General features: G+C 50.0%; 1 protein-coding gene across 3 annotated transcripts in view; it reads right to left on the reverse strand.

Annotated features, from left to right (window-relative positions):
* Positions 1 to 18179, reverse strand: part of FAM160B2 (family with sequence similarity 160 member B2) — a 120980-nt gene that overhangs the window by 6691 nt on the left and 96110 nt on the right. For all 3 annotated transcript variants that reach the window (XM_029603840.1, XM_029603838.1, XM_029603839.1), the window contains one exon: positions 5851 to 5991. In XM_029603840.1, the coding sequence (XP_029459700.1) occupies positions 5851 to 5991 (141 nt within the window). The remainder of the gene's footprint in view (positions 1 to 5850; positions 5992 to 18179) is intronic.

An 18179-nucleotide genomic window follows, 5' to 3' on the forward strand; every position in this document is an offset into this window, starting at 1 on the left:
ATCAAATCAGAAAGAATAACTTAATAACCCGAAAAAGATCAAGCAAGTAAACAAACATAACTCTGAAATTGTAATCTGAAATTCAAAGCATTCAAAAAAAGTGCTCTTATACACATATATCTGTAGTAGATACTTCCGGTGCCTTAGAATTTTCGAGATAAAGCAGACAATTTTCAATCAGAGGCTGTAAAAAATTTCGAGCGGAGATATCACTGGTAGATGAAACCAGGGCGGGAGTCTGGACTGATCTGTGGTACTACAGGAATGAAAATTAGCAGTTAAGAACCAATTTTCCTTTCCCTGTATGTACCCGAATCAGTCCAGACAGTGGGATTTACCAAAGCTTCCCTAAGTAGGGTGGGACCGAGATAGTCCCGCTCGAAGCACCTCTCTGCCAAAGGAACCAAAGGCTGGCGCCTGAACATTGAAGCGATAATGCCAAGAAAAAGTATGAAGAGATTTCCAGGCAGCTGCTCTGCATATCTCCTGTGGGGAGACCAGCTGGCTCTCCTCCCAAGAGGTAGCCTGTGAGCATAACGAATGGGCCTTTAAACCCTCCGTAACCAGCCGGCCCCGACAGATATAGGCCGACGCAATCGCCTCCTTTAGCCAGTGAGCAATGGTAGCCTTAGAGGCCTTGTTTCCCTTGTTGGGTCCACTCCATAGAACAAAAAGATGATCAGAGACCCGAAATTAATTTGTGACTGATAAGTATTGCAAGAGCACTCTTTTAACATCAAGACGCTTAAGGTCCCCGCCAGGCGTGTTGGCAATGTCATCAGGAGAAAAAGCAGGAAGCTCCACTGACTGATTTAAATGAAAGGAGGACACGACCTTCGGTAAAAAGGATGGTACTGTCTTGAGGGAAACACCTGAATCATAAAAACGAAGAAATGGTTCCCTGCTCGACAAGGCTTGGAGCTTGGACACTCTTCTAGCTGAGCAGATAGAAACCAGAAAAACCATCTTAAAATTCAGATCCTTAAGCGTGGCCTGACAGAGTGGTTCAAAGGAAGTGCCGCAGAGAACTCGAAGTACTAGGTTAAGGCTCCATGACAGCAAGTAGCCTGAATAGGCGGGTTCAAATGCTTAGCACCCTTGAGGAATCACACGACATCCGGGTGAGCCGCCATGGCATAACCATCAACCTGTCCTAGGAGGGAACTGAGAGCCGAAACCTGAACCCGTAGGGAACTGAAAGACAAACCCTTGGAAAGACCATTCTGTAGGAAGGCTAGGACCTGGGACACTGGGGCCTTGCGCGCAGGCACTCTGGAATCAGCACACATTGTCTCAAATACTTTCCATACGCGAACATAAGCTAGAGATGTTGACATCTTACGTGCTCACAACAGGGTGGAAATAATCTCCTCCTTATAACCCTTCTTTCTCAACCTTCGCCTCTCAAAAGCCAGGCCGCTAGACAAAAGCGAGCCGCCTGATCGAAAAATATGGGACCCTGCCACAGCAGCTGTGGGAGATGACCGAGATGAAGAGGCTCGTCCGCTGCAAGGTTCACCAGATCCACAAACCATGGTCTCCGGGGCCACTCTGGCGCTACGAGAATGACCGGGCCCTTGTGAAGTTCTACTCTTCTGAGTACCTTTCCCACCAGAGGCCAGGGTGGGAACACAGAGGAGGATGTCGTGAGGCCAGGGTAGCACCAGGGCATCCACCCCTTCCGAGCAGTGCTCTCATCTGCGGCTGAAAAATCTGGGAGCTTTCGCATTCTGTAGAGTGGCCATGAGGTCTAAATGGGGGTTCCCCACCTGCGCATGACGAAACCCATCGCCTCTTCGGACAGCTCCTATGCACCGGGGTCTAGGTGCTGACAACTCAGGTAGTCTGCCTGAACATTCTCCTTCCCCGCAATGTGGGAGGCCGCCAGACAATCCAGATGGCGCCCTGCCCAAGAGAACAGCTTGCTGGCTTCCAGGGCCACCAGATGACTCCTGGTGCCTCCCTGGCGATTGATGTAGGCCACCGAGGTGGAGTTGTCGGAAAGGACATGCACTGCTTTGTGATGGAGCGAGGGCAGAAAAATGTTGAGAGCCAAACGAACTGCATGTGCCTCCAAGCGATTGATGTGCCACCGGGCTTGGACTGGGGACCACAGACCCTGGGCAGATTGGTTCTGACATACCGCTCCCCAGCCGGATAGGCTCGCATCTGTCATTACAATAATCCACTGGGGCGTCTCTAGGGGCATCCCCTTTGACAGATGAGCAAGAGAAAGCCACCACTGCATGCTGGCGATGGTAGACTCGGAGAGCAGTAGAGGAGTCTGAAACTACTCCAAGTCTGGCTTCCAGTGGGACAGCAAAGCTTTCTGCAAAAGTCGCAAATGTGCAAAAGCCCAAGGAACCAAATCTATAGTGGAAGCCATAATGCCCAGAACCTGAAGATAGTCCCAGGCCGTGGGAATAGAGAGAGATAACAGGTGTTGAACTTGATTCATGAGTTTGATCGTACGAGCCTCGGGGAGCAAAACCTTGACCATGCTGGTGTCGAAGCGTGCTCCTAAGAACTCCAGGACCTGAGAGGGCTTGAGATTGCTCTTGGGGAAATTAATGATCCACCCGAGGGAAGTGAGGACTGACAAAACTCTGTTGACCACCGACTTGCAGAGAGTTTTCGATTTTGCCCAAATGAGCCAGTCGTCCAGATAAGGGTGGACCAGGACTCCCTCCTGATGAAGGAATGCTGCCACCACCACCAAGACCTTGGTAAATATGTGAGGAGCGGTGGCAAGCCCGAACGGAAGAGCCCGAAACTGGAAGTGGTGCCCCAGGATGTTGAAGCGAAGATACTTCTGGTGATCCTGACAGATTGGGATATGCAGGTAGACCTCTGTCAAATCGAGGGAGGCCAGGTATTTGCCGGAGGAAACTACCGCTATGACCGCCCTCAGGGTCTCCATTCGGAAATGGGGAACCTTGAGCGCTCTGTTGACTCTCTTGAGGTCCAGAATTAGCCAAAAAGAGCCGTCCTTCTTGGGAATGATGAAGTAGATGGAATATTGGCCGGACCCTTGGTCCTCCCAGGGGACTGGGACTATAGCTCCCAGCTTTTGCAGCCTGTCGAGAGTCTGGCACACCGCTTGACGCTTCTGGCTCATAGCGGTCTTGGAGATCCCGAGCAAACTTTAAAGCGTAGCCGTTTTCGATCACCTCGAGGACCCACTGATCCATAGTGATTTTGACCCATTCCTCAAGAAAAAGGGACAGACATTCATCTAAGTTGGGAACGGAGGAATGGGCTGGCCGCATCTCATTGGGAGGACTTAGTGGCGGATCCTTGGGGGTGAGCCTCTCGGAATGGACGTCATCCATGAAAGGAGTGAGACCAAGACTAGGACCTAGCCCCTAGCTCCCGCGGCTTGTTGTACCTGCGCTGCCCCCGGAAACGAGAGCGTGACAGAAAGAAGGACTTAGACTGTCTAGGGCGGTCCTCAGGCAGCTTTGGATCTTATTTTCCCCCAAAGATTTAATAAGCTGTTCCAGGTCCTCTCCAAAAAGCAACTGACCCTTGAAAAGGAGAGTGCCCAACTGCGATTTAGAAGAGTCCGCAGCCCAATTGCGCAGCCAGAGGAGATGCTGGGCCGACACCACTGAAACCATTGCCCTGGCTTGTACCCTGAGGAGGTCATAGAGGGCATCTGCCCCATATACAACCGCCACTTCCAGCCGTTCTGCCTGTTCCGCCTCTCCAGATGGGAGGTCCTGGGTGCTGAGTAGTTGATGAACCCACCTAAGGCTTGCCCGCTGCATGAGACTGCTACAGACTGTCGCCCGGACCCCAAGCGCCAAGACTTCAAATATCCTCTTGAGACAGACTTCTAGCTTGCGGTCCTGAAGGTCCTTCAAGGCGGTCGCCCCCCATGATCGGAATGGTAGACCTCATCGTGACTGCGGAAACCGAAGCGTCCACCTTGGGAATCTTGAGCAAATCAAGACACTGATCTGGGAGAGGATAGAGCTTCTCCATAGCTCTGCCCACCCACAATCCAGCATCCAGCGCTTCACCTTCCTGCAGGAGTAACTGCATCGGCATTGGACGAAAAGGGAAGATGCGTGGAGGTGCCCTCAGGCCAGCCAGGACTGGGTCTACGTTGCTAGAAGTTGAGGCACCCGAGCTGTCTTCCGGAGGAGCATCTATGCCCAGCTCTGCCAAAACAAAGGGTATGAAGGGATCCAGCTCCTCGCGCTGGAACAGGCGCAATACCCGTGGATCGTCCCCCCCTCCACTGGAGGATTCTGGGAGAGAATATCGGCATCCGGGTCAGGGTCCGGAAGCTGAGGGGCTGGACCAGCGGGGGCCGGAGGGACTGGGGCCCCTGGTACCAACAGAACCCGGTTTGCTCGTTCCCGGCCCTGCAAGCGTGCAGATTTATCAGACGCAGAGGGACCTTCCCTGCTGGGTAGGCAACGCGAACAGACTCCCTTGCGGGAGAGCCTCAAGGTAGGCTCCCCACACGCAAGACAAAAGGTCGATCGAGGCATGGAGGGAGAGAGGGAGGGGGGAACAGAACTGCAGCTAAGAACGGCAAAGGTCGGCAGTGCCTGGCTGCGAGCGGGAACAAACTATTTCAACTACCCGCTCCTTCCCCCGGAGGTATCAGCTGGTAGCGGAGCAGAAAAAAACCTCCTGTATCAGCTTTTTTTTTTTTTTTTTAATTGAGTTTTGCTTGCAAGACAGAGGAATGAAGCTTCTCTGTCAGCAGACCCGAGGCATGCCAGTTCTCTGGGTCTGCACAGGGGAGGGGCTGGACCACCAGTGTCACCCCTAGCCAGGCAGGTCACCGGGTAGGGTCCTAGGCCCAGATAAGAGCAAGGCCCAGATAAGAGCAAGGAGCAAAGTTATTGCTCCTAAGATTTTTTTTTTTTAACTTTATAAAATGAGAAGTACTTGTTTGATCAGAAACAGACAGAAGAGAGAGAAAGAAAAAAACTTTCCCAGGCGAATAACTGTCTACAAGAGGGGAACCGCAGGTTCTGCTATCTGCATCTGCTGGAGACAGAGAAATACTGAAGGGACGCAGGGTGAGCACTGTCCTGATATAGGATACCCTTTCAGTTTTTCTCTGTCTCCATCAGCTGGACAGGAGGCTCAACCCACTGTCTAGACTGATCCGGGTACATACAGGGAAAGAGGGTTTTGACTCGATGTCAGTTTAGTGGAAGTCGATGTAGAGACCTTAAAAAGGAGTTCCATCTTCTCCAAACGGGTCCTGTGGCCTTTTGGAGTCATTTGTGAACACCTTGTACACTGTTGCACGTCATGAACAGGTCCAAGACACAGAACACACACATCGTGCGGGTCTATGATGGACATAGCTCTTGGGCACTCGGAACACTTGCGGAACCCGGTGACCATGATTTTTGAAAAGAAAAATGGTCGCGCGGTCGAAGACCGTCGAATATCGTGAGAGGAAATCTCCGGGAACCAACCGAAAAAACCGACGGAAATAAACTTTCCAGCGTCGATGGTGGTTGGTGGTCGATGGGGGATCCCGGGATAGGGAAAAATATATGAAATTTGAAGTTTAAGTTCCATGAGGAATATTTGTGAGGTAAACTCACAGAGCTCTAGAATCCGTGAGGCTACTGCTGCGCGTAAAAAAAGAGACTGAACGGGGACCCCTGCTGGATGCAGGGTTGGTGTCATGCTGGGCATGCTCAGTGGTGCCAGTCAAAGTTCTGGAAACTTTGGCAGAAGTGTTCCGTGATTGGGCTCCATCCTGATGATGTCACCCACATGGGAGGACTACCATCCTGCTTGTCCTGTGAGAAGATGGGATTACAGAGGGCCTGGCACTAGGAGGTAGTCATAGTTCTCTGAATCACTTACCCTGACCAGAACTGAGAACAAGGATCTGCAGCTAGAGGCCAGGCTGACGTAGGGATCCAAGAGGTACTCATGGATGTGAGGATGTGGGAACAGTGCCAGCCTTGACAGGACACATGTCAACTGCAGGTTCAACTCATATGGCTGCAAAACCAATGGAGAAACAAAAACAAGTCAGCAGCTGATGGGATGGAAACCACCATTGCTAATCTACATTTTTTCATAGGAAGCATACAGATAAAGACAATATCTTTTTCCAAGCCACAAACTGCAGTATAAATCAACCATGAAGTTGGCTTGAGCAGTCATTGTCAGTACCATGTCCCATACTTTCACCCTCAGAATAAGCTCATACTTCTTTCCTTTTGTCTTCATGACTAACGTTGTTCCATAAAGCCCTCTGATATACTTGTACAAGATAAATATGGTGAAATTAGTTCTTACCTGATAAATTTTCTTCTCTCTTACAGGCCAATACAGGAGCGCACTGTTAGCCTGCTCTTGGACGCGCGTTTTCCCTTATCCCTTATTCAGTAAGGGAAGGAAAACACGCGTCCAACCCGAGGCACCTAATAGCGCCCTCAACATGCAAATGCACGTTGATGGCCCTATTAGGTATCCGCGCGGGATACAGAAAGTAAAATGTGCAGCCAAGCCGCACATTTTACTTTCAGAAATTAGCGCCGACCAAAGGTAGGCGCTAATTTCTTCCGGCACCAGGAAAGTGCACAGAAAAGCAGTAAAAACTGCTTTTCTATGCACCCTCCGACTTAATATCATGGTGATATTAAGTCGGAGGTCCCGAAGAGTAAAAAAAGTTAAAAAAAAAAAATTTAAAAATATGAATTCGTCCCGCGGCTGTCGGGCCGAAAACCGGACGCTCAATTTTGCCGGCGTCCGGTTTCCGAGCTCGTGGCTGTCAGCGGGTTCGAGAATCGACCCCGGCAAAACTGAGCGTCAGCTGTCAAACCTGCTGACAGCCACCGCTCCAGGCTAAAAGGATGCGCTAGGGACACGCTAGTGTCCCTAGCGCCTCCTTTTCCCCGTTTCTACCTCACCACCTAATTTGAATACTGAATCGCGTGCACCGGGAGAGCAGGCGTTCGTCCGCTCTCCCGCGGACTTTACTGAATTGGGCTGTGAGACAGGCAAGCCAGACCACACAAATGAGTTATGCACGCCAACCAGCAGATGGAGATCGAGACAAACTGATTCACTGAATTCAACTTATATCAGTGGTTCCCATCCTTTTTTGTGTTGTGGCACACCTGACATTGGGCTCAATACATAATGGCAAGCTATTACCTTCCTTATCTCCCATTTCCCTGGCATCATCATTCTCCTCTCCCGACCCCTGGAATCACCACCTTCCCTTCGCTCTTCCCCCACATCATCACCTTTTCTCCTCCCCCTTCTCTCTCCACCTCATCATCACCATCTTATCCCCCTCCCTTCACTCCACTACAATCCTCATCTGTCACCACTCTTGGTATCATCACCTTCTCTCTTCCCTTTCCCTCTGTCCACAGGCATCATCACCTTCTCTTCCCCTTCTCTCTATCCCATGGCATAATCACCTTTTCTTCTCTTTCTCTCTATCCCATGGCATAAAGGAAAATTGGTTCTTACCTGCTAATTTTCGTTCCTGTAGTACACGGATCAGTCCAGGACAGCTGGGTTTTGCCTCTCCTCCAGCAGATGGAGACAGAAAAAGACTTTGAGGACTCTGTCCTATACCCCTGAGGTGCCACCTAGTGTCTGTCAGTATTATACTGTACCCAAGCAGAAATTAGATAAACCATAACGACAGCCATAACACTACTTCCCCCTGAAGAGCAGAGGAAATGAAAACACCTGAAACTTCATGAATAAACGAAAAACATGCCCAAATCCTTTCCTTAAAAAGGGGGACAGCCAGTAAAACTGGCAGAAAAATTGATCAGCTACCGGCTGAGCGGACTCTCCATTTCCCCCCCTGGGTGGGCATCTGGACTGATCCGTGGTACTACAGGAATGAAAATTAACAGATAAGAACCAATTTTCCTTTCCCTGTATGTACCCGGATCAGTCCAGGACAGCTGGGATGTACCAAAGCTCTCCTATCCAGGGTGGGACTGAGAGAGTCCCGCTCAGAGAACACTGGCTCCAAAAGAACCGGGTGCTGGGGCCCAGACATCCAGTCGATAATGTCTGGCAAAGGTATGCAGAGACTTCCAGGTAGCCGCCCTGCAAATTTCCTGTGGCGACACTTGCTGACATTCAGCCCAAGAAGCCGCTTGTGACTGAGTAGAGTGAGCCTTAAGACCAGACGGAATCGAACGACCCTGAACCAGGTAAGCCAACACTATAGCCTCCTTCAACCAGCGTGCGATGGTGGCCCTGGAAGCCTTCTGCCCCTTTCTGGGTCCACTCCACAGCACTAAAAGATGATCAGAGAGCTGGAAACTGTTGGTCACTTCCAAGTAATGCAACAACACTCTCTTCACGTCCAACTTCCACAAATCCTTAGACTCTGCAGAGGAAGAATTTAAACCTGTGAAGGAAGGGAGTTCCATGGACTGGTTCAAATGAAAAGAGGATACGACCTTTGGAAGAAAGGAAGGAACTGTTCTCAAGGAAACTCCTGCCTCGGAAATCCTCAAGAAAGGTTCCCTGCAGGACAAGGCCTGTAGCTCGGACACCCGCCTCACGGATGAAATAGCCACTAGAAAAACTGTCTTCAAGGTCAGATCCTTCAGGGTCACTCACTTCAAAGGCTCAAAAGGGGCATTACAAAGTGCCCTCAGCACCAAATTCAACTTCCACGAGGGACAAGGGCTCTTAACCGGAGGACGTAAATGCTTAGCTCCTCTTAAAAAACGTGTCACGTCTGGATGAGAGGCTAAAGCAATGCCTTGCACCTTTCCTCGAAAACAGCCAAGGGCCACCACCTGCACCCGCAGAGAATTGAAGGCCAATCCTTTGGCTAAGCCTACTTGTAAGAAACCCGGACCTCCGGAATTGACGCCCTAGACGGCTGTATGTGATGGGTCTAAGCACCAGGACTCAAACACTCTCCCCAAACTGTAACGTACGCGATACAGGTAGAGGTTTTACGGGAACGCAAGAGTGTGGTCACCACCGCATTCGAATAAACCTTACTCCTCAAGCTACGCCTTTCATAAGCCATGCCGCTAGACAAAAGCGATCTGCCTCTGCGAAATAAACGGGGCCCTGACACAATAGAGTCGGAGATGGATGAAACTTCAGTGGACCATCTACTGCCAGATTCAAGAGGTCTGCAAACCACGGCCGCCTCTGCCACTCCTGAGCCACGAGAATCACCCTGCCTGCGTGCCCCTCGATGCGGCGTAGACGCTTTCCAACCAACGACCATGGTTGGAACACATACAACAGGATGTCCTTTGGCCAGGGAAGAACCAGAGCGTCTACCCTTCTGCCCCCGGTTCCCGCTGCCTGCTGAAGAACCTGGGAGCCTTGGCATTGTTGTACATCGCCATGAGATTCATGGCCGGCCTGGTCCACCGATCGCACAGGAGATGAAAGGTGGAGAGTTCCCACTTCCCCGGATCCAACTGGTGATGGCTGAGAAAATCCACCTGGACTTTGTCCACTCTGGCTATGTGAGAGGCCGCTATCCGGTAAAGATGCTGTTCCACCCAGTGGAGCAAGAGCTGAGCCTCCGACGCCACAGGACGGCTCTTGGATCCACCCTGACGATTGATGTAAGCCACCGTTGTCGCATTGTTGGAGAGCACCCTCACCAACCTGCCCTCCAGCAGCGGAGGGAGGGCTTGGAGCACCAACCGAACTGCCTTGGTTTCCAAGCGATTGATCGACCAGGAGGCCTCCGTCCTGGTCTATTGGCCCTTGACTGCCGTATCTCGACAAACCGCTCCCCATCCGGAGAGATTGGCATCTGTGGTCACTACGACCCAACAGGGAATCTCCAAATCCACCCCCTGGCGCAAATTGTGCCGTGAAAGCAACCACAGCAAACTGGAACGCGCCATCTCCATCAGGGGCAGGACAAGATGGAAACGCTGCGAAAGAGGGTTCCATCGGGAGAGCAAGGCCGACTGAAGAGGCCTCATATTTATTTATTTAATTTATTTATTTATTTTTTACTTTTATATACTGACATTCTTGTAGAAAATACAAATCATACGGGCAAAGGCCCATGTTACAAGATCTATCATAGAAGACATTGAACCCATGACCTGCAAGTAATCCCAGACCCTGGGTCGAGGAAGAGAGCACAAGGACTCCACCTGTGACGTGAGCTTGGAAATTCTCTCTTCGGTCAGAAAAACCTTTTCCAAAACCATGTCGAAGCAAGCCCCCAGAAACTCCAAAGTCTGGGAGGGAATCAGATGACTCTTCTCTGGGTTGACCACCCATCCCAACGAGTCCAACATCCAGAGCACCCGCGCCACCGCGGCTTTGCATAGGCTTTCTGACTTTGCTCGAATCATCCAATCGTCCAGGTACGGATGTACCAGTATCCCTTCCCGTCGTAAGGCGGCTGCAACCACAACCATCACTTTGGTGAAGACCCTGGGTGACGTCGCCAGCCTGAAAGGGAGGGCGCAGAATTGATAATGGCGTCCGAGGATTGCAAACCGCAGATATTTCTAATGGTCCGCGTGTATCGTTATGTGCAGGTACGCTTCCGTCAGGTCCAACGATGCCAAGAACTCTCCCCTGTGCACCGACGCTATGACGGAGCGAAGAGTTTCCATTCGGAACTGGGGAATCTTCAAGGCGTGATTCACCCTCTTCAGATCGAGGATGGGATGGAAGGTACCCTTCTTCTTTGGTACCACGAAGTAGATGGAGTAGCGCCCACGCCTTTGCTGCCTTTCGGGCACTGGAACTATGGCACCTAGATCTTGCAGGCATTGCAGAGTGTCTCTCACCGCCCTGCACTTTAGGCGGTACGCACAAGGGGACACAATGTAATGCTCCTTGATAAGCCGAGCAAAATCTAACTCGTAGTCATATTCTATGATGCTTAGGACCCATTGGTTGGAGGTCAATGTGGCCCATGCCTCCCGGAAAAGGGACAACCTTCCCCCAATCCTTGGAACGGAAGAGTGGACTGGCCTCACTTCATTGCATGGTCTCAGAGCCCCCATGGGACTGCGGAGCACTGTCCCTGGCAGGTCAGTGGCCTCGAAAGGACTGGTTCCAAGAAGCTTGATGGCCGGTGCCCTGGCGAAAAGACGACCCGGTGGACTGAGAAGAGTGGAAACGACGATTCCCCCGGAATCTTGCCCTCTGAGGAAAAGAACCTCTGGATAGAGTCCTATCTTCCGGCAACCTGTGGACCTTATTCTCCCCCAGAGACTTGATCATGTCCTCCAGCTGTTATCCAAAAAGGAGCTTCCCCTTGAATGGTAAAGAACTCAGCTGCGCTTTAGAGGAAGCATCTGTAGACCAGTTCCTGAGCCAGAGGAGCCTGCGGGCGGACTCTGCGGAGACCATTGTCCTGCCCGACATTCTCAGAAGATCATACAAGGCATCAGCGCTGTACGCCACTGCCACTTCTAGACGGCTAGCCCACAGCGCTGCCATGCCGGAAAGGGAAGCCTCTTCCTGCCAATTCTGAATTCAGCGGAGACAAGCCCTCTGCGCAAAACTGCTGCACATAGCCGCCCTGACTCCCAGGGCCGAAACCTCAAAAATCTTCTTTAGTTGAAGTTCCAGTTTATGATCCTGCAAGTCCTTCAACGCAGTGCCCCCTGTGACAGGAATGGTGGTCCGTTTAGTGACCGCCGAGACTGCGGCATTCACCTTGGGAATCCTGAGGAGATCCAAGGCGTCCTCCGGAAGCGGGTACAATTTGTCCATAGCTCTTCCCACCTTCAAGCCAAGATCTGGATTGTCCCACTCCTTAAACAAGAGGTCCATTACAGACATATGAAAAGGAAAGGATCGGGCCAGACCCCGGAGGCCCACCATGACCGGATCCATAGTCCTGAACCTGGAATCCTCGGGCGGGACTTCAATAGTGAGCTCCTCCAGAATGACTGGTATCAGCGGACCCAGCTCATCCCTCAGGAACAGCTGCTCCACCTTTGGATCATCACCCTCCACCTCCGGGACACCACCTGGTTTGGCGGGTTGCAGGTTCTGATCCGGATCTTTATCCTGCCCCCCCCCCCCCAACCCCGTGGCCGATGGAGGCAACTGATCCTCAACCGATGTGTCCGTTTGTGAAGACTCTGCCGGCCAGGACCGAGACTGGAGAGGGTGCTTCGCCTTGGGATGATCACTGCCCCCAGTCCTGGAGCGTTTACGCGAAGTGGATCCTCTCCCCACTCCTGGGGATGGTTGGGACATCCGGGACACCTTGGAGCGAGATCTCTTATCCGTCCTGCATGCCCTGAAGAACTTGTGCAGCATCCTGACAAAGTCGGAGGAGAACAAAGAAGAAGACCCATCCGAATCATGCTCCCGCTACTCCTCCGAGAAATCATTCCGGGCATCCGGAACTGTACCCCCCCAGGGGCAGCCGGCTTCGGGGAAAGCGGTGGAGAGGACCCCCTCTCCCAACACCTCCAGCGCTGCTCTCTCTTGATCCTTCATAGTTTTTAATATGGCCTCCGATCCTGCACTAAGGAGAAAAGGATCAGAGTCCTGTCGGCTCCGATCGAGCCTCCCAGGCTCCTGATGCAGCCTGACCCTGTCTTTATCAACCTTGGTCTGATTCCCCTGCGATGGACCTTCTCCGCCTGACAAACAGGCTGTGCAAACCCCAGCGCAGGAAATCCGTGCGCGCACTGCCACAGGCCAAGCAGGCCGCACCACGAGGCATATCCCCGGCCTCGATTTTGGCTCTCTCCGAAAAAAGAACCACGACGACCAGACAGATTTCCCGGTCAAAAAACGGGCCAGGAAAGCGGCAAAAATCAACAAAAATGCGGCGAAAACGGAGCAGACACACGGCCGGAGAACCCCAAACACCAAATGCACAAAAGATATATATATATATTTTACCTGGCTGAAGACAGGCTGGCTGAGGGTGAGTGAGACGGGACCCCCGGTATCACCTCTCGCCGCAGCAGTTTCAGGGTTCCCAACCCTCTGCTCTCCAGCCTCGAATACTAGGGGGGATGGTCCCACCAGGACCTACCAACCCCCTGGGTGGCTACTTGCAACTGTCCGTTCACTATTCTAACAAATCTTTTTTTTTTTTTTTAATTTAAAGGGACCCAAACTAAACTTCCCGTGAAAATCAAGCGCTAAGAAACTAAAGTTAGACCAAATCCAACCCTAAACTCAGCACTTCTATCAGACACTAGGTTTTGCAACTCCACTATCTGCTGGAGACAGAAAAATACTGACAGACAGTAGGTGGCACCTCAGGGGTATAGGACAGAGTCCGCGAAGTCTTTTTCTGTCTCCATCTGCTGGAGGGGAGGCAAAACCCAGCTGTCCTGGACTGATCCAGGTACAGACAGGGAATCACCTTCCCCTCCCTTTCTCTCCCCCCTCCACCCTCTTGGCATCATCACCTTCCTACTCTCTCCCTCCACTCCTGACATCTCTATCACCTTCCCTGTATGTAGTTAAATCACAAGCGGACTGTGATAAATTGCAGGAAGACCTTGTGAGACTGGAAAATTGGGCATCCAAATGGCAGATGAAATTTAATGTGGATAAGTGCAAGGTGATGCATATAGGGAAAAATAACCCATGCTATAGTTACACAATGTTCGGTTCCATATTAGGAGCTACAACCCAAGAAAGAGATCTAGGTGTCATAGTGGATAACACATTGAAATAGTCGGTTCAGTGTGCTGCGGCAGTCAAAAAAGCAAACAGAATGTTGGGAATTATTAGACAGGGAATGGTGAATAAAACGGAAAATGTAATAATGCCTCTGTATCGCTCCATGGTGAGACCCCACCTTGAATACTGTGTACAATTCTGGTCGCCGCATCTCAAAAAAGATATAGTTGCAATGGAGAAGGGACAGAGAAGGGCAACCAAAATGATAAAGGGAATGGAACAGCTCCCCTATAAGGAAAGGCTAAAGAAGTTAGGACTGTTCACCTTGGAGAAGAGAAGGCTGAGGGGGGATATGATAGAGGTGTTTAAAATCATGTGAGGTCTAGAATGAGTAGATGTGAACCAGTTATTTACTCTTTCGGATAATAGATGGACTAGGGGGCATTCCATGAAGTTAGCATGTGGCACATTTAAAACTAATCGGAGGAAGTTCTTTTTTACTCAACGCATGCACAATTAAACTCTGGAATTTGTTGCCAGGGGATGTGGTTAGTGCAGTTAGTGTACCTGGGTTTAAAAAAGGATTGGATAAGTTCTCGGAGAAGAAGTCCATTACCTGCTATTAATTAAGTTTACTTAGAGAATAGCCACTGCTATTAATAGCAAAAGTAACAAGAGATAGACTTATGTTTTGAGTACTTGCCAGGTTCTTATGGCCTGGATTAGCCACTGTTGGAAACAGGATGCTGGGCTTGATGGACCCTTGGTCTGACCCAGTATGGCATGTTCTTATGTTCTTACGTACCCAAATCAGTCCAGATTCATGGGTTTTGCCCCCCTGCCAGCAGATGAAGACAGAGGAAGTTTCACTGACACTGCCAAATAACTCAGTGTGCCACATGCAGTCCCTCAGTATTTCTCTGTCTCCAGCAGATGGTAGATGGTGTAAAACCTGCGTCTGGGACAACAGTCTGGGCAACTTGTCGCAATAGAAGAGCCTCACCATAGTCCCAAGTGGCTCTACGTCTGGAGGGATTTCCCCATCTTCCAAGCTCACCGCTCTCTCTGATTCCCCCCCCCCGTCATTTGCTGTGTTTTGGAGCAGGGGTGGGGGGGTCAGCCTGGGCATTTTTCACCCCTTGGGGAGGGTGGTTTCGGTTGGGGTTTCCTTTTGGATCCCAATCACTGCCATCCTTTCCTCTGCAAAAGGTCTGAAGACCCTTAAAGAATTCTACTCAAGAGAGGGAGACCAGATCCATGCCTGACCTCACAGGGACAGACAAGGCAACCACCTGTGGGAATCAGCAACAAAGGGGGAGGAACGCGTTTCTCTTCCTCCGAGGGAGGAACCAAAGCCTGTCCCTCTGAACAGTTTTGAAAGGCTCTTCTCTATGTAAAGACCACAAATGGCAACTCTCCCTTCATTTCAAGTATCTCTGGCACAAGATAAGAGAGTGTGTATAGGTTCCATGGCCCTAATATGGCAAGCAACACAAATTGGAAGCCTTTTTCCATGTTTTTTGACAGGTGCCATGATGCCCTGCTTATTTACACAGTATTCTCAAATGGCTTCTGATGCTTTTGCCACACAGTAGCAGTAACGGTCTGCCTGCTCCACATGCGGCTTGTGCTTCCTCTGCAGCCGCGCAATGATCTACAGCCATGCAGTGACAGTGGGTCTGTCCTGCTCAAATCACAGCTATGGCCTGCTTGCTCCCGCGTTCCTCTCCCAGTGGCGCCGCTCACTCGCTGTCATTCCTGCAGTTATGCAGTAATAGCTGACCTGTCCTACATGCTACCATGAAACCTTCGGGACCTCTCACTGCCATCGGGCTGAGATCAAAGCACGCATCTGTGAAGTGTGCTTTTTGCTTGCTGTCGGCCGGGATCGAAGTGCTCGAACTGCCCCTCTAACTGCACCAACTGCAATACCTCTGCTGCTGTTTTTTTCTCCCCATGGCAGGCACCCCGCTAACCGACCAGTTGTCCCAACGCTGCTCTGGACATAGGAAGGAGACTCTTGCAGGGAAAGGGGTAAGAACCTGAACCCAAGGCTTCCTTACCCTCTGGAAGGGATACCAGAGACCTCCAAGGAAGACAGTTTTCAGCCTTCACCTTGGAGGCTCTCCCACATATTTTGGGAAAAGGCCCTAAAATGACCTGCTCAATTGAGGGAGGGAGCTTGCTTTTACCTCAGGAGCCATAGTCTGACTGTCCCACTCCTGACAAGCTTACGTCCACAGTAAATCATGCATGTCCACCATCTGCTACAGATAGAGACTACTGGCAGGCTGATGCTGGTACAGTGCTATATAAAGTAACTTCAAGGAGTCAGTTTGTCTCTGTCTCCATCTGCTGGTTGGAGTGTCTAACTCACTTGTGTGGACTGGCCTGCCTGGACGAAGAGAAAATCACTTTTTCTATTCTTCAAGCACCCTCAATCTTGCTCACATGAGTTCCTTCAGTAGAAACTTCACCTGGTATTCTGCTGCATTAACCCAGTGTGATCAGGTGGGGCAGTACTGTACTAGTGTCCTGCATATTCTCAGCACAGGGCAGGTCACAGCATGGTCACTAACCTGTTCCTTGCCAAAAAACTATTTAACTCCAAGAAGCTTACTATTTTGGCACATTGATGACAGATAGTAAAGAGGTTTCTGACAAGTCTCTGACCTAGCAGAGCACAAATGAAGAAATAATATCTGACCTGGGGTCAGTACTGATGTTATAAGATATCACCCAAGAAGATCGAATCCCTCCTTAAGAGACTGAAACCCTCCACCCATCCGTCAGACCACATACCCACAAAACTTCTGTTACGCATCCCAGACACCATCTCAAGACCACTGGCAGACATCATAAACTGCTCCTTATCTCACAGAATATATCCAGACTCACTGAAAACCGCTTCTCTCAAACCCTTCCTGAAGAAACCCAACCTAGACGCCCAGGATCTCTCCAACTTCCGCCCTATATCCAACCTCCCTTTTGTTGCTAAAATCACCGAGAAACTGGTCAACACCCAACTCTCGGAATACCTTGAGGAACACAATATTCTCTACCCATCTCAATACGGTTTCCGCAAATCCTATAGCACGGAAACTTTACTCCTTTCCCTCATGGATCACTTCATCATGGGCATGGACAAAGGACATTCATTCCTCTTAGTTCTACTTGACATCTCAGCGGCACTCGATACAGTGAAACACTCCACGCTACTAAACCGCCTCTCAGACATCGGTCTATCAGGATCCGTACACAGATGGTTCGATTCTTTCCTAAGCAACAGAAGCTTCAAAGTTAAAATCAACAATAAAGAATCACCCAGCTTTACATCATCAGTAGGAGTCCCCCAAGGATCCTCCTTATCTCCCACCCTTTTCAACATCTACCTCCTCCCCCTCTGTCATCTGCTAACAAACCTAAAATTAACACATTATTCTACGCAGACGATGTACAGATTCTGATCCCCATAAAAGAGTCCCTCCCAAATACTCTTGTATTCTGGGAAAATTGCCTCAAATCTATCAACCACCTCCTTAACAGTCTGAATCTGGTCCTGAATGCATCCAAGACGGAACTCCTTATCATCTCGCCTGACCACACTGCTACCTCACTTCAGTCCCCTCTCACTACCCAAATCACACAAGTAAGAGATCTTGGAGTAATCCTCAACAACCGTATGAATTTTAAAAAAATCTATTAACAACACTACGAAGGACTGATTTTACAAACTTCAAGTCCTAAAAAGGTTCAAACCCCTCCTCTACTTCCATGATTTCAGGACATTCCTCCAAACCATGCTCTTTGCCAAGATCGACTACTGTAACGCACTTCTCCTGGGGCTCCCCTTCTCCACCATAAAACCACTACAGATGCTCCAGAATACGGCAGCTAGAGTCTTGACCAATACCAATCACGGAGACCACATCACTCCTGTTTTACAGAACCTGCATTGGCTACCAATAAACTATAGAATCTTACACAAGTCCCTCACTATAATCCACAAAACTATCCACAATCAACTCCTGCTCCACCTCCAGATCCCTCTCAGACTCCACACTTCATCCAGACCCATCAGAGAAATATACAAAGGTTCTCTACACACTCCCTCAACAAAAGCCACATGCCACACCGTCACCAAAGAATGAGCATTCTCAATAGCAGGACCTACTATTTGGAATAACATTCCACCGGACCTCAGACTGGAACCCTGCCTACAAACATTTCGGAAAAAACTCAAAACCTGGCTATTCCGCCAAGCTTTCCCATAATCAGTCCGAATCATGAATCCGGACATTTGAAGCCCACCTCACTATATAAGTAGCTATGCCCCTTATATTCACTTTGGTTATCTCTCTCTTTTCTCTTTCTCCGGATCCCAAGTTGGTACTCCTTTGTTAAATGTAACTTCTGCTTCCGTAAATGACCTCTTGTTAATTGGTCAGTAATGAATGTTAACCCCCAGGTTCCATGAAAACCAATCTGATATGACCCTGTCATGAAGGCCGGTATATAAAAGAATTAAATAAATAAAAATAAATAAATATCATAATTTAAAGGAAAAATGGAAAGATGTCTTTATGCTCCTGTAC

Source organism: Rhinatrema bivittatum, chromosome 5, assembly GCF_901001135.1.
Source record: "Rhinatrema bivittatum chromosome 5, aRhiBiv1.1, whole genome shotgun sequence".
Taxonomy (NCBI): Eukaryota; Metazoa; Chordata; class Amphibia; order Gymnophiona; family Rhinatrematidae; genus Rhinatrema; species Rhinatrema bivittatum.